Source organism: Bidens hawaiensis, unplaced genomic scaffold (assembly GCF_021521415.1).
Source record: "Bidens hawaiensis isolate Kalapana, Puna unplaced genomic scaffold, B.hawaiensis_p1.1 tig00040556_1, whole genome shotgun sequence".
NCBI lineage: Eukaryota > Viridiplantae > Streptophyta > Magnoliopsida > Asterales > Asteraceae > Bidens > Bidens hawaiensis.
Window position 1 is genome coordinate 45,931 of NW_027497154.1, and position 15,044 is coordinate 60,974.

The 15,044-nt window shown below is 34.7% G+C and overlaps 1 protein-coding gene and 1 pseudogene across 2 annotated transcripts; both read right to left on the reverse strand.

The window, feature by feature from the left end:
* Nucleotides 1–781: 781 nt before the first annotated feature.
* LOC143592157 (uncharacterized) lies at nt 782–9,874 on the reverse strand. Its single transcript, XM_077072138.1, has 7 exons — nt 9,557–9,874; nt 9,066–9,326; nt 8,474–8,959; nt 8,221–8,358; nt 7,216–7,432; nt 6,165–6,470; nt 782–927 (listed from the first exon to the last, which is right to left on the reverse strand). Exons 2-7 carry the CDS (start codon nt 9,222–9,224, stop codon nt 818–820), a joined length of 1,416 nt encoding a protein of 471 aa, XP_076928253.1. The 5' UTR covers nt 9,225–9,326; nt 9,557–9,874; the 3' UTR covers nt 782–817.
* Nucleotides 9,875–11,333: 1,459 nt separating this feature from the next.
* On the reverse strand, nt 11,334–14,617 carry LOC143592163 (uncharacterized protein At2g29880-like; annotated as a pseudogene). The gene is made up of 3 exons (XR_013145867.1): nt 14,344–14,617; nt 12,008–12,368; nt 11,334–11,908 (listed from the first exon to the last, which is right to left on the reverse strand). The product of XR_013145867.1 is annotated as an uncharacterized protein At2g29880-like (transcript).
* Nucleotides 14,618–15,044: the final 427 nt, after the last annotated feature.

Genomic DNA, 15,044 nt, shown 5'->3' on the forward strand with positions numbered 1-15,044 from the left:
ATGCACCCTTAAATCAATGTTTAACAATTCGTAAGATTCACAACGGAATTTAATTTTGTTTAAAAAAATCATTTTTAGTTTACACAGTTACCCGATTTTATACTTCAACTATCATCCTCATGTTGATTATAATCCATTTTAACCAAATATTAATGTCTAAAGCATAATTTATATAATGAAAAAAGTTATCATCAGCTTATCAAAGAGTCATGTATCGTGCACCCATCCTTTATTGGCTCGACATACCTAACTACCGCCTCGATCACTAGGTGGCTTTCCTCTTCTCTTATCATCAATTCTTTGCCACTATATTTAGACCATGCGTTTTTTTAGAGTGTTATACGACGCCATCCTCGCGACATAGGCAGGATGAACACCGCCCCGCCTAAAACAAATGTGGGCGCCAATCTCGCCACTACATTTAAGGGTCATATAAAGTTTGAAAGTACAGAGTTTAGAAACCTTTTAAATAAAAAAGAATAACATGAATCATACTTTGGCCGTGTCTTTATATGAGCTAATTGTTACCTTCTTTCATAACTTTTTCAATAAAAAATGTTTCCAAACAAATCGCAAAAAGATAAACTATATAAATGTTTCAATAACAGCTCCTATAAACTATAGTCCACAACAAACTGCAAACTTATCAAACAATGATTGCACTGATTACCAAATTACCCTTATAATAACAAACTTCCTCTACATACCTTAATCATGTAGGAAGAGGGCCCCCGCCTGCCGATTAAGCAAACCTTTCTGCAAAAAATGCACAGGGCATACACGTAATTCCTGTCAAAAACAAGGGCACTCTTGCATGTCAGCCAACAAGGATAGATGACTTTGGGGGATCAGTGCTGATCAAATTTGCCCACAAATTTGCAAGTGTGACAAAATATTTATCTTCATTCCATGTTACCATTTTCATTTCTGCATACACCAATAAAGGTAATTACAACTATAAATAAATAAATAAAGGGATTCTAAATAGGCCTGGAAACAACCAAACGCTTGGTGAGCCGTTCAATGGGATCTACTTTTATGTCCATTTAATTAATTCAATAAACAAACGAATATGAACAAATGTTTTTGGAGTTTTTTTTACCAAAATGGGGGTTCTAGGAAAATTATTTACCAAAATAGGTTTTTCTAAAGTTACCTTTCTCACTCCTAATCATAGTTATTTAAATAATTTCTATTCAAGTTTTCTATTTAAAAACATCAAAAAATGAATTTAAACATTTCCTATTAAATAAATTATGTATTAAAAGAAAATATGAATTTACAAAGGTATGGGATCTTCATACACCACCTTGGATGTTCACACACCACTTTTGCACAAAAAGTTGTTTTTGTGTCCCCTCCGTACACTTGTTAGTCATGCGTGGCCTATATAGCTCTATGCGAGCTGTATAGGCCTCTACAGTCACCATGGGGGTGGTGTATGAAGATCACATCCCTTTACAAATCATCCCTGTATAATAACTCTCCAGATATATAATAATAACAAAGTGTCTTATATTACAAATTCCTATAAAATAAAGTTTTCCTAATTATATATTGTATACAATTGTTGCTATACTTTATTAATGTTAATTTTATCAATAGTTATAATAATAAAATGTTGTTACAATTTCTACTGCTTATAATTTTACGTAGATTTTATCACTGGTTATTGGTTATATACGGGTCATGATTTCTACTAATTGTCTATCGAATAGATTTATCAATTATAAATACTCATAGCTCATACAAAATATTAAGAAAACCTTTCTTTTTGCATATAAATTATAACTAGGGAAAAGCTAGTAGGTTAAAAACATCATGAAAATGAATACCGACACCGACTCCGATAATGACGATACCGGTTTGGTCAGAATCAGTTCGGTTCGTCGTCATTACCGGTACGGTACGATACTGACAATCGTAAAACTTACAATATAAAAAAACAAATATAAAGCTTTTGTTTTAACTCGGTTTTATTAAATAAACAAAAATATAAATTTTAAAAATAGTTTTCAACACACTATTTAGGGTCTGTGTTTTCAGAATACATATAAAGAAAACCAGATGAAAACAAAATGTAAGTTTTATTATAAATATATTTTTAATGTTTATAAATAAAAAACTTGAATAGAAATTATTTTTAACCAATAAGATTAGGAGTGAGAAGAGGTGACTTCAAAAAAACATTTTGGTATATTTCTTTTCAAATCACCCACTTCGGTAAATAGTTTTCCCCCAACCCCCATTTTGGTAAACAAAAACTCATGTTTTTGTTCATTTACTTAAACGAACGAACATGGACACATGTCTCATTCATTCATTTATGCTCGTTCATATTTGTTTGTTTATGTTCATTTATTTTATTTGTTTAAGTTCATTCGGTTACATTTGTTTACATATCCATTTAAAAAATTTACACCGGTCACACTTTTTTATGAAATTAAAATACCGCATCTTACAATTTAGTCTAGTTTTATTAATATTTTAGGTTCACCAGATTTGAGTTCACGTATACTTTTAATTGGTGTCCACTCATTCATGTGTATCCATCTGTGTTCTCGTTTGCGTTCTTTACGGCCGTGGACCGCTCTTTATAATCGAATGGGACGTGAAGGTAAGCAAACACAAACGACGTATGCTCATATTCGTCCGTTTAACTTTAGTTGAACAAACTATCGAACTGGAACAGTCACACTAATGGAATTTAGCTAATTCGCATTTGTTCATTAAGAAAATGAGTGAGTTGATGTCCGTACTTCATTCAAGTTCGTTAGTTAATAGTGTTACCTTTAACAAACATGAACACACTCATTTTCTTAACGAGCAAACACGAACAAGAAATGGGTCTCTCTCTCTCACTCTCCCTCCCTCTCTCTCTCACACACACATATATTTCCACGAGTCATGAATCTCACACACAACCACTATGCCGGACGGAGCACGATGGTGGAAAAGCTTATCTACAACCCTAACCAAAACCTACGCCTAAAGCCTCGCCCGATTCCAACCCAGTAAACTCTTCAATCTCCCCCCGCTACAACCTCAGATATTTCCACAATCTGTTCAACGGAGAGAGAACTTACCAACAGCAAAGCAGCAACAACACTACTCAAAGGCGACAACGGAATAACTGTTCCTGTCGAAGTATCACACAAGGTGAAGTGAGGACAACTCTTAGGAAGATGGGAAGAGATAGGCAGTGGGTATAGACAACGTACCAATTGAGGTGTGGAAATGTTTGGGAGATGAAGGAGTTCAATGGCTAACTACTCTGTTCAACCTTATCTTCAAATCGGAAGAAATGCTAGATTAGTGGAGTAGTAGTTTCATAGTGCCAGTATGCAAGAAGAAAGGAGACGCCCAATGTTGTGGGAATTATAGAGGGATTAAGTTGCTAAGTCATACTATGAAATTATGGGAAAGAGTAATCGAGACAAAGATTCGAAGAGAAACCTAGATTATGGTAAACCAATTGGTTTCATGCCAGGGAGATCAACTATGGAAGCAATTCACATCCTAAGGAGATTGATGGAAAAGTATAGGGAGAAGAAGCGAGATCTACATATGGTCTTCATCGATCTTGAAAAGGCATATGACAGTGTGCCACGTAGACTGATCTGGGATAGTTTAGAGAGTAGAGGGGCTCCTGGGAAGTATATAGACATAATTAGAGATATGTATGATCGGACAAAAACTACTGCTCGGGCATCTGTAGGGGATACTAATTTCTTCCCCGTGGAGGTAGGACCCCACCAAGGGTCAGTATTGAGCCCCTTCCTATTTGCGATCGTCATGGATGAGTTGTCAAAGTCGATCCAATAGATGGTCACGTGGTGTATGCTTTTGCAGATCACATGGTGTTAGTTGTTGAAACTAAACGTAGCCTCAATACGATGTTAGAAGAATGGCGTGCAGCTCTAGAGGACAAAGGATTAAGAATTAGTCGCTCGAAGACCAAGTATCTACATTGTAATTTCAGTGGTGCCGAGCCGACGCGGACTCTCAAATCACCATAGAGGGTCAAGTGGTTCCACAAGCTACTAAGTTCAAATACTTAGGATCGTTTGTACAAAGAGATGGGGAGATGGACAGTGATGTAACCCATCGCATTCAGGCGGGCTAGTGTAGGTGGAGAGCATCTACGGGGGTTTTGTGTGATAGGAGGTTCCCAACTAAATTAAAAGGGAAATATTACAAGATCGCGGTTAGACCTGCTTTGTTATATGGGACAGACTATTGGGTCATCAAAAAAACACAAGCGCGTAAGATGGAGGTGGTGGAGATGAGGATGTTGATGTGGATGTGTGGGCACACAAGGTTGGACCGAGTAGCAAATGAGGTTTTTAGGGAACAACCAGGAGGAGTTAGTATATGTGAAAAAATAAAAGAGGGGGGATTGAGATGGTATGGACATGTGAAGAGAATACAGGTAACAGCACCGAATAGAGTAGTGGAAACCCTCAATGTAGAAGGAAGGAGGTGTAGAGGCAGACCCAAATTGACTTGGGATGAGCGAATTAGACAGCATTTGCTAGAGTTACACCTCTCTGAGGACATGGCCCACGACAGGACTTCATGGAGACGTAGGATTAAGGTTAAGGAGTCTTAGAGAATGCCACTTTTGAAACTTAGCTTTAGCGTATGGACGTAGACTCTTCTACATTTTAGGAGATTTTGTTGTGCTTGTTCTTTTGTTGGTATGTCTATTTGGATTCTACGATTTCATATATGCTGGTATTTGACTGCGATCACTATATGTTTTGTTATTTGTACATGTGTATTTGTATGTTGCATGCTTTGGAGCCGAGGGCCTCTTTGGAAGCAGCCTCTCTATCCATGAGGATAGAGGTAAGGTCTGCCTACATCACACCTTCCCTAGACCCTACTAATAGCTTTTGCTATTGGTGGGATTTACTGGGTACGTTTGTTGTTGTTGTTGAATCGATATATGCTCTGCTGTTAAATTATATATTTAGGGTTTTTGAATGTTATTGGTAATTTGTATACAGATCCTGGTTCTTGTATACATGTTAAGAATGATTTTAAATTATTTCTTTCTATATTGTAGTTTGCTTTAATTAAGTTGTGTTTTTTAAACTATGAATTTTAAGATTTTGAAGCATTTATGCCATATAAGTAAGTGAAGTATATCAACAAATCTACAAATAAAAAGTAAAGATTTTCTAAGCCAGACCAAAAAAAAGCCCATGAATCAAGATCATATGAACATGTACATATTATTGATTTTGTACCTCAAGGTTATTAGAGCATCTGAAGACAAATTACAAATGCTCACAAGTCATAATTCTCCATTGTGCCATATGAATCTTAAAGTATGATTATGTTAAAAATAAACTGATGCAATTTTTAAGGAAAAATACTACACTTAACACAACATTTTTAAAGCTTTTGTTAATATAGCACCATAAAGCAAAATACAAATACTGGGGATTTTTATGTTACATGTGTTCTTCGAAACATGAGTTTTCCTTTCTGTTTGTTTTCCTATGATTACTTTTCATGTTTTGGGAAGGTTACCAGAAAATTCGGCCTTCATTTTTCAAGGTGCTTTTCATGTTAATCAAACTTAGAATTTACTATACTATTAAAGTTAATTTAGTTGTTAAAACTACAACAACATAGAGTAAATCTCGGTTATGTTTAAACTCCAATGCTTCAAACGGGTCAAAGTTGAAAGCTTTGCTAAAATTTTAAAGATGAAATGTAGAAAATCCGGGTGATAATCTTAATATAAAGTCAACTGTTGGGAGTGTGCTACTTCACCTACAGAAGATATGCAATTTTTAAGGCCCATTTCATGTATTGTTTTTGGACTTTCCCTTTTGTATTTTGTTCTGTTTACTTCAAAGAATGAATGGGTGTGTTAATTTTGGTACTTTTTGTTGTATATACTTTAAACTATGTCAAAAGGCACTTGACTTGCCTTAAGTTCAGTTGTTTACCATCTATGTTTCACATTTAAATAATTTCTCATATATGTTTTGACAGTAACTAACAAAAATAATAACTGGCAATTCCATGCCCGGGACGCGAAGCGTGGGTAAACCATCTAGTTAACAATTATATATGATCATTTATAATAATAATAATAATAATAATAATAATAATAATAATAATGAAGAATATGTTAGTAAACACACCTGGCACCACTGTTGGTGATAAAAGTGATAACCCACATTGAGGTTCATCTTGAGAAATGATTTGATTTGCAATTGCAATTTCATCAAGGTTTTGAATATGCTTAATGGACTGTAACAAATAATCAGCAGGGGTTGACCTTTCAAGCCCTAAAGTTGACCAAAGAGAATGACATTCTTCTAGAAGACCATAAATTCCCTTTAAATCTGCACCGCTTAGCAGAATCCACGGTTTGTAAAACTTAACTGATGCTTCTAGAATCATTGCAACTCTATAAATCTCCCCAATGGCAATGACAAACTGTCTACCTGAAAAAAAAATGGAAATTAGACGTGTGATAATTATTGAAAAACGGGAACATTAAGCATTATATAAATATATCATTAAGAGTGAACTCTAATAGCAACTGATGCCAATCAGGCCTGTAAACGAACTGAACGTTCAGTGAACTGTTCATGAGCAGTTCGCGGGAAGTTCATTTATGTCCATTAATTTAATATACGAACAAGCATGAACGCTTGTCTCGTTCTTTCGTTTATGTTCGTGAACGAGGGCGTTAACGTTCATTCATTTAAATTTGTTTATGTTTGGCAGTTTACGATTGTTTAAGTTCGTCCGTTTATATGTTCTTATAAAAACTTTTGGCCTGTTTCAGCCTAGTCAAGTTTTACTTTTTAGGTCCAGCACAATGTTATTCACATAACTTTTAATTGGTTTTAGCTAAGTTATGTTCATTCATTTACGTTTGTGAACCGCTCATTTATACAATCAATGGATGAACATCGAACATGTTCATTTTCTTGACAAACGAACATGAACAAGAATCCCTCGTCCGTATTAATTGTTCGTCTTCTATGTGTTTGTTCGGTTAAAGTTAAAACAAAAAACACGAACAGGCTCCTTTCGTATCCATTCGGTTCGCTTACAAGCCTACTAATGGCAAAATATTTGCAACAAATGCATCGGATCTTAGAAGTTAAAGGCATTTAATCTTGAAAATCAAACTTATAAAGTAACATAACCATTATTACTATTATTGTTATTGCATAGTACCTTGTTTTTCAGAGAGTATTTCATAATGAATATTCTTTTCTAATGATTGCTTCCAAATCCAGGTGGCATGTTTCAGTTCTTGAGAACACACTGAAAGCACCTTAAACCATTGGGAGACATAATCAGCTGCTTCACGCTTTGAAGCTAGTTTCAGAATCTTTAGTACGGTTGTAAAGTGGTTGATGAGATCAATGGCTGTCGGCAAATCAGATTCTGCCTGATCAGAAGATGGAAGTTAGATTGTAATCCCTTCATCCATTAAACTTCTCGTCCTTTTTAAGTATATAGCAAATCTCACGTTTCGTCCATAAACTAAAAAAAATAACATAAATCATCCTTTATGTTTACATTATGTCATTGTTTACGTTCTTTCAGGTAGCAGGAGTTAACGTTTTTCTGTTTAAGTCCAGTCATGTGCCTTGCACATGAGAACATTTTCGTCATTTTGCGCTAACAGACGTTAATCTTAGTTTTAGTTTTTAATTTGTTGAATAATTAGGACAAAATGACAAAAATGACCTCGTGGGGAAGGCACATGGCTGACCTTAGCATAAAAAAATTATCATATGCCTTGCGCGTGAGAGCATTCTCATCAAGTTGCACTAACGAGCGCTATCTTTTATTTTAGATTTTAATTTGTTGACCAAGGCAAGATGACAAAAGTTCCCTCATGAGCAACTCACATTACTGGACTTAACGAAAAAGTTATCATGTGTCTTGCACATGAGGGCAATTTCATCATTTAGCACTAACGGGCGTTAATCTTTATTTTAGATTTTTATTTGTTGACTAAATAGACAAAAACACCATCGTGTGCTTGCACATGACTGGACTTAACGGAAAATTTTAACGCCTGTTAGTGGAAATGACGTCAGCGGTAAACCATGACAAAATGTAAACATCAAGAATGATTTCTGTTATTTCCTTAGTTTAAGGACGAAAAGTGTAATTTGATCTAATAGAAATGACCACAATGAATTCATTACTGTAGAGCAAAGAACATACTAATAATAATCTTCTTGATATGTCATATTCTGAATCCAGTATTTGAAAGTCTGGCTCTCTGAAACTTTCAACATATTTATTAAGAGAAATCACTCTTTCTGAATCATCATCTTTTTGGTGAATCTTTTCCAAGGCCTCCTATAACAAGAAACCGAGATTATTATTATAATGATATAATATTGCAAATCAACAAATTCACTCATATAAAATCTAACTTTAAAACAGAAAAAAGCAATCAGAAAGAAAATTAAACCTGAATTTCTTTATTTAGGGCTGCCACTTTCATTTCTTCACCAACCTTTAAACTTTGAAGATGTCTACTTGCAACAACACATATGTCATCTTTTAAGTTGGAATAAAGATTCATGCAATTATTAACTTTCTTTTCAAAAGTCAAGTTCTGGTTTCCAACTTGTGATTGAAAAGAAGCATCCTTGAATTCCCATGAACCATCAATAAAATCATCATCATTGTCATAATTATTATCATCATTATTATGATTATCGTCCGCTACATCGCCCACATGAGAACTGATTGGCTGTGCTTGGCTGTACAAATCTGATAAAATGTCATTAATTGACAAATTTGAACTCAGATTTCGCGTATGCTTCCCAACGGTTGATGATTTAAACAATTCATTATCAAGATTCAACGAATTATCAACTTCCGGATCCTCGTCAATGCCAAATATGGAAAGTGGCACCGGCTCTTTGTAACTCTTTTTACTTGCCTCAAATTCCTACAACAATCAACGATAAAACAAACTAAATACAGACATAATCATATAATGGTACGAAAGTATGAAACAACAACAGCAACAACAACAACAAAAAACTTTAATTTACCTCCGTCTTTGATCCAGATTCTTGAAATGTTGTCTCAAATTTCCCAAAGCTTTCATCTTTATTTTCCTTCAACTCGGTTTGAGAGAATGGATCTGATGCAAAACCATTTTCAACCGCTGGGGTTTGACTTTGACTGAAGTCAAACCCGTGGTTCACCATGTTTGACCCGCTAAGAGCTTCGTTTGAAAATGAAAATAGATCAACTGATTCATGGGATTTGTTATGCGAACCCAATGGGTCGAACCTTTCTTCAGGTAATTCCTGCATGTTTAAATCAATCTCAATTTACCAGTTGATCAAACTTGTATATCAAGTGTACAATAATGTGTCGAACCCAAAGTTGGAACATTGTTCCACATATTTTGAAATAATAACTGCGTTAAAAATAGTTATTTACTAGTCAGTATTAGGGCTTAGTTATATAATTCCAATCTCTTTTATAATAACAACAAGAATCCGTGATGATAAAGTACAAAAAACGCCACATTTACCTTCTTCACTGATGAATGATCCACAAATGCAGTTTCAAATTCCCCAAATGTATCATCAAAATCATCATTCTCGCCAACTGGATGTGAACTTGACTCATTTATGGTACTTTTGGAATCCGGTTCCAAGTCTGCAAAAAAACCGTTTGAAAGTCTGTACTTGGCTTCGAGTCAAACACACTGTCGGTTACACGAGATTCAACAAAAAAGCCATTGTTTGATGCTGCAAATAGATCAATAGGCTCATGTGACCCGTTTTGTGGAACCGGCGAAGCCACAATCTTCTCGGAATGATCCTAAAACATAGAGCGGATGCAAGTAAGCTTCTAGAAGCTAGACTTAAGCTTCATAGAAAGTAGGGGAGCAAATGAGCTGAGACGCTCGCGAGCTACTCAAGATCAGATCAATAAAAGGCTCGACAAAAGCTGAGCCTTATCAAGCTCAAGCCAAGCATGAGCCTCAAATAAAGCTCGTTTAGTTATTGAAACCGAGCTCGAGCATTGTATGGGAAGATTGTTTAGCCTCATCGAGACTATTCAAGATCAGATTGATAAAAAGCTCGACAAAAGTAGAGCTTTATCAAGCCTGAGCCTCAAATAAAGCTCGTTCAATAATGGAACCCGAGCTCGAGCGTTGTATCCAGCTCGAGGCGACCTTTACCTTACTCATTACATTATTTTTTCTTTTTGGCAAAATATATAGAGAGAATTAAAAAAGTATATAAAATAACTAATAAAAAGAATAAACGACCTGAACTGGAGCTGGAAAAAACGACCTCAGGAGTTGTATGTATCATCCATTATTAAATAATTACCTTGTGATTATTATTATTAGCAAAAGCATGAATGAATTCCCAACCACCATCATCATCAGATCCTTGATTATCAACAGCTAGAGGAATTCGATTTAGAAATAGGATAAGTTGGATTTAGGGCACCGAAGTCCAGTTCATCAGCCTGGGGTGGTTGTGTTGGAGCGTATAGATCCGCAATTAGGTCATTGATCCCCCCAATATGTGCCTTCGATTGTTGTTTAATAATATCAGCATCATCATCTTGTTGTGTTATTACAATTGGGGGTTTCTCATCTCCAAATAATGATAGCGGCAAAGCTCCGTTAATCTTCTGCCACTGTGGCGGTGGAGATTTGGCGGTTTGGAAAGAACTGAATTCACCCCAGTCATCGTTGGAGGAGGAGTTAACGGGATTAGGTGCGAATGTGAATTCACCGAAAGAGTCGTTGTTTGTTGTCGGCCATTATTATTATTATTGTTGGCGACGAGATCTGATGGATGATTTATTTGGGTTTTGCAAATATTATCGGCCCCTCTCTTCCGGTCGCTATTTTTAATTTCTATCAACATTACACTGCTGTTTGTTTATTTTTTATTTTGTTCATGTTAATTAAGGGTATGTTTGGTAAGAGCGAAGGAATGGAATTGAAATAAAGAATGAAATAGATCATTACCCTTCCATTGTTATGTTTGGTTATCTTGTGAAAATGAAATGGATTATTATGTTGTGTTGTTTGGTATGGGAGAAACAACCAAGGAATGGAATACCCTTGTTTCAAAATAAAGAAATTTATAATTTTTCATAACATTAACCAACTAATATTTATAATTAATTAATATTGTGAAAATTAAAATACTTTTAACTAATAAAATTTAATATCATACAAAAGTTCTCAAAAGTAAATTAAACTTAAAATCATCCACCAAGTTTTTTCAACCACAAAAAAAAAAGTCATCGAGAATTTGTCAACAAAAGAAATTAAAAATACTCCAAAAGCCATCGGATATCACTTCAATCAGTATCTTCAAGCATGTCCTTTACCCATTCAAGTTTGCGTTCTTCGTCAACATTAAAAAAGATTACCATCAACTCCTCATTTTGTATGAGCCTACATAAAGCCTTGTTACACTCACGAGTAGTCAACCCCACGACTTTATTCATCTCTGCCCAAAGTTTGTTACGCAGTTCCTCTCTATTGCTCTCTGTGCCAAACACTCTATTAAATGTAACTTTAGCTCCCCTAATCACCGAACCAATTATCTCCGCTGACTCTTCAAGCTGCTCATTAGAGGATCCCAGCTGTTTACCCTTTTTCGCTTTCGTTGTGCACTTGATTCTTCTTTAGAAGCAGCATATGAAGGGTGGTTTAATGGTTGATCAACATAGATGTCATCCAATCCATCTACAGTAGCATGGGTTGTTCTTCTCTGTTTATGTCAGATAAAATATCCACAATTGTTTGAGCATCTCTACCATTTGCTCGATCCTTTCCAAATACAACACATAAATCCCAATAATGAGGAAACTTCTTGCCTCTCCATTTTGATGCACTTTTGTGCACCTAACAAAAGCACATCATTATGAAAGAGTTAACAAAATGTAAAAATAATAAATGTAAAAGCAAATACTATATAAAACAACTATTATATTTAAACATTACCTTTATATAAGCTTGCCAAACTGGCTGTGGAACGTCGAGCATGTCGTTAGTGTAATCCTAACCAAAACCACTCGTATTGTTCCATGCTAGCATATCGTGCACGGCTGACCAATCGCTCTTCATTGTTTTTATACGGGACTCTATGTGTGGCTTTGCTTTTATGGTAGCTTCAGGTAGTAAAATTGCAAGTTGTTGCTCCACTGCATTGTAAAAGCCATGTTTAAATCCATTATCTGACTTGTAATTAGAGCCTGCATTGAGTACATCAAGCATGGCTGCAACAAGCTCTCATCTTCGTTTTCATTCCATTTTCTTTTATTTTTTCCTGGACCCCTTTCAGAATATGGTTGTAATTCCATATCTTCACACAAAAAAAAAAGCAATTTTGTATAACTAATAAAAACATTAAACATATGAATATCGTGTAAATAAACAGCAAATAAAAATATTCAAATTTATTCTTAAAACAAATCCATATAACAAACATTACCATAATAGCATAAAAAACTTAATAATCTAAATAATCAGTATGTCTAGATGTCCATGCTTCAAACATAGATAATGCCAAATTTTGAAAGTTTGTCCATTCATTCGAGGTGCCAATTGTTGTAATATGTTCCACGTGTGAGCCAAGGTCTTCGTCATCCGCGTCATTATTTGTGTCAATAATTTCTTCATCGTCGAGAGGATCATATGCCATTTCTCTTCGAATAAAATTACGCATAAGACAACATGCAAGTATAATTTTGTTTTGTGTTTTGATTGGATAGAAAGACGGGCTTCTAAGTATAGCCCATCTTTTCTTCAAAACGCCAAAACATCGTTCTATGACATTTCTTGTTGCCGAGTGCTTCATGTTAAAATACTCTTCAGGCGTTTCCGGTTTTCGTCCATTTAGCCATGTATTTAGATGATATCTTTGACCTCGGAATAGTTCAAGAAATCCCTCTCCGTTGGTGTACCCAGCATCAACAAGATAGTAGTTACTTTTAGGGACTTGCAACTATCGAATCATAGTACTGCGAAGTATTCTACCATCAGCAGCAGATCCTTCCCAGCCCGATAATACATAAATGAACTGCCTGTCAAGGGTGCAAGCAGCAAGTACATTGGTTGATATATCACCTTTTCGATTATGATATCTCGGCTTGTCTTCCTCTGGTACTTGTACACTTATATGTGTCCCATCTATTGCTCCTAAACATCCCTTGAACCATTTCCATCTTTCATCTGTTGAAGTTTCTAGTATTGGCTCCGGCTTCTTAAATAATTTATTTTCTAATCGTATAATAGCATTTAACACATTGTTGAAATGTTTACTAATCGTCTCTCCTGATCGGTGAAACTGAAACTTCGCCACTCGATTCTTCACATGGTGTGCCAAAATGTATAGGAAAATTGTAACTTGTTCGTCTACTTGGAGATACTTAGACGCCTTTAGCATTCCATCCCTCTCCAACATATTACAAAGTGTCATGAAAGTTTCTCTATTCATTATTAGTTGATGAAAACATGTGTTACCACTTTCATACACTAATCTACGCATATACTCTTTTCTCTCAGGGTAGAACATCTTGTAGCGAGTTCTAGTTGGACACATATTCAAACGTATACTAATTACTGTTTGAACAGCTCGTATATACCAACTAACCATGTTTAGTATATGAAGCCACAACTCACATAGTGCAGCTAGTTTCTTTTTTGTTTTTTGTCTATTCAGTTTAAGCCTAGACATTACTGCAATAGTAACAAAAATTAATTTTAGTATTACAAGTGTCCAAATTCCAACAGCAAACAAAAGCATGGTGATTATTTATGATTCTAAAACAAAAATAATACAAGTTCCAACAACAAACAATAGCATAAATTATAGGCCTATAACCAATATTCACAATACATTTTTTAATTATGCAGAATTTTAACTTTTATTTTTCTAGATTTGACTTTTAAATTGTAGGCCACTGCATATATACACACACAAACATCGAGTCGAACTAAACGAGATATTGTTCATCTGTTATACAATATATTGCCACTATATATCTATATATACAGATTAAATTCATAAACATGTAACTAAATCCAACAACAAAACAAAGAATATGTTCAATAAAATAAGCATTTTATCATATAACAACTTGAATAAATAGGAAAAAAACATGCTGAGTTACTAAAAAACATACAGATGCTTGGACACTTGAATTTTAAGCAATTTTCAATCAATTTGAACTAATAGCAAACTTAAACATGCTAATTGAAATCAACAGGGAGTAGCAAAATTGATAACGAATTCATAAAATATACTAGTTGAATTATATCAAATAGAAATTAGTAACCTCTGGATTTAATTAGGCGAGTTAGGGTTTATGGAGTTGGAGTTCTGCTATGAAAGTATGAGCGGTTGATAGGAAATATATAACCGTGATATGATTGTAATCAATTCCTTGTTTAAAGGATATGAAATCAATTGAGGAGGATAATATGCTGTGTAATCTTGGAGGGAAAATCAATGATACGTTTTAGAGAGAAAATCATCCATGAATTTGTGAAATGGTTGAATATTGTATGAGAGGGTAAAATAGAGAAAGCCCGTGATATATGGGATGTAATCAAAATAAAAGAAGCGGATGGGAGGAATGAAAATGATATGTTTAGAAGAAATGGGATTCCATTTGGTAATACATTATTTCTTTCATTTCTTCAACCAAACATGCCAATTTGTATTACCTTTGAATGGATTATTCCATTCCCACTTCCATTACGTCCTAACAAACGCTATAAGTTGATAGAGGGGTATTTGGGATTCCTTATTTTACTTATTTATAATTTTTTATTAAGTTAATTAGTTATAAAAGTATAACTTATTAAACTTTTTCTTTCGCAATATAAGCAATCTCAAACACCTTGATACTTTTCAAAAAGTTTATAAGCTATAAGTTGATGAAAATAAGCAATCTGAAACACCCCTAAGTTATTCGTTGGGGGGCGGGGGGGTAATAAGAAAGATGAGAAGAATTTCTAGTAATAAAAAAACCCC

Bases quoted from the DNA above. Each gene is read 5' to 3' on its own strand.
- LOC143592157 (XM_077072138.1), bottom strand. From the start codon at position 9,224: ATGGTGAACCACGGGTTTGACTTCAGTCAAAGTCAAACCCCAGCGGTT. The intron at 7,433-8,220 runs GTATGTTCTTTG...TCTTCTGATCAG, and splicing joins TATCAAGAAGATTATTATTA to GCAGAATCTGATTTGCCGAC. The intron at 6,471-7,215 runs GTACTATGCAAT...TTTTTTTTTCAG, and splicing joins AATACTCTCTGAAAAACAAG to GTAGACAGTTTGTCATTGCC.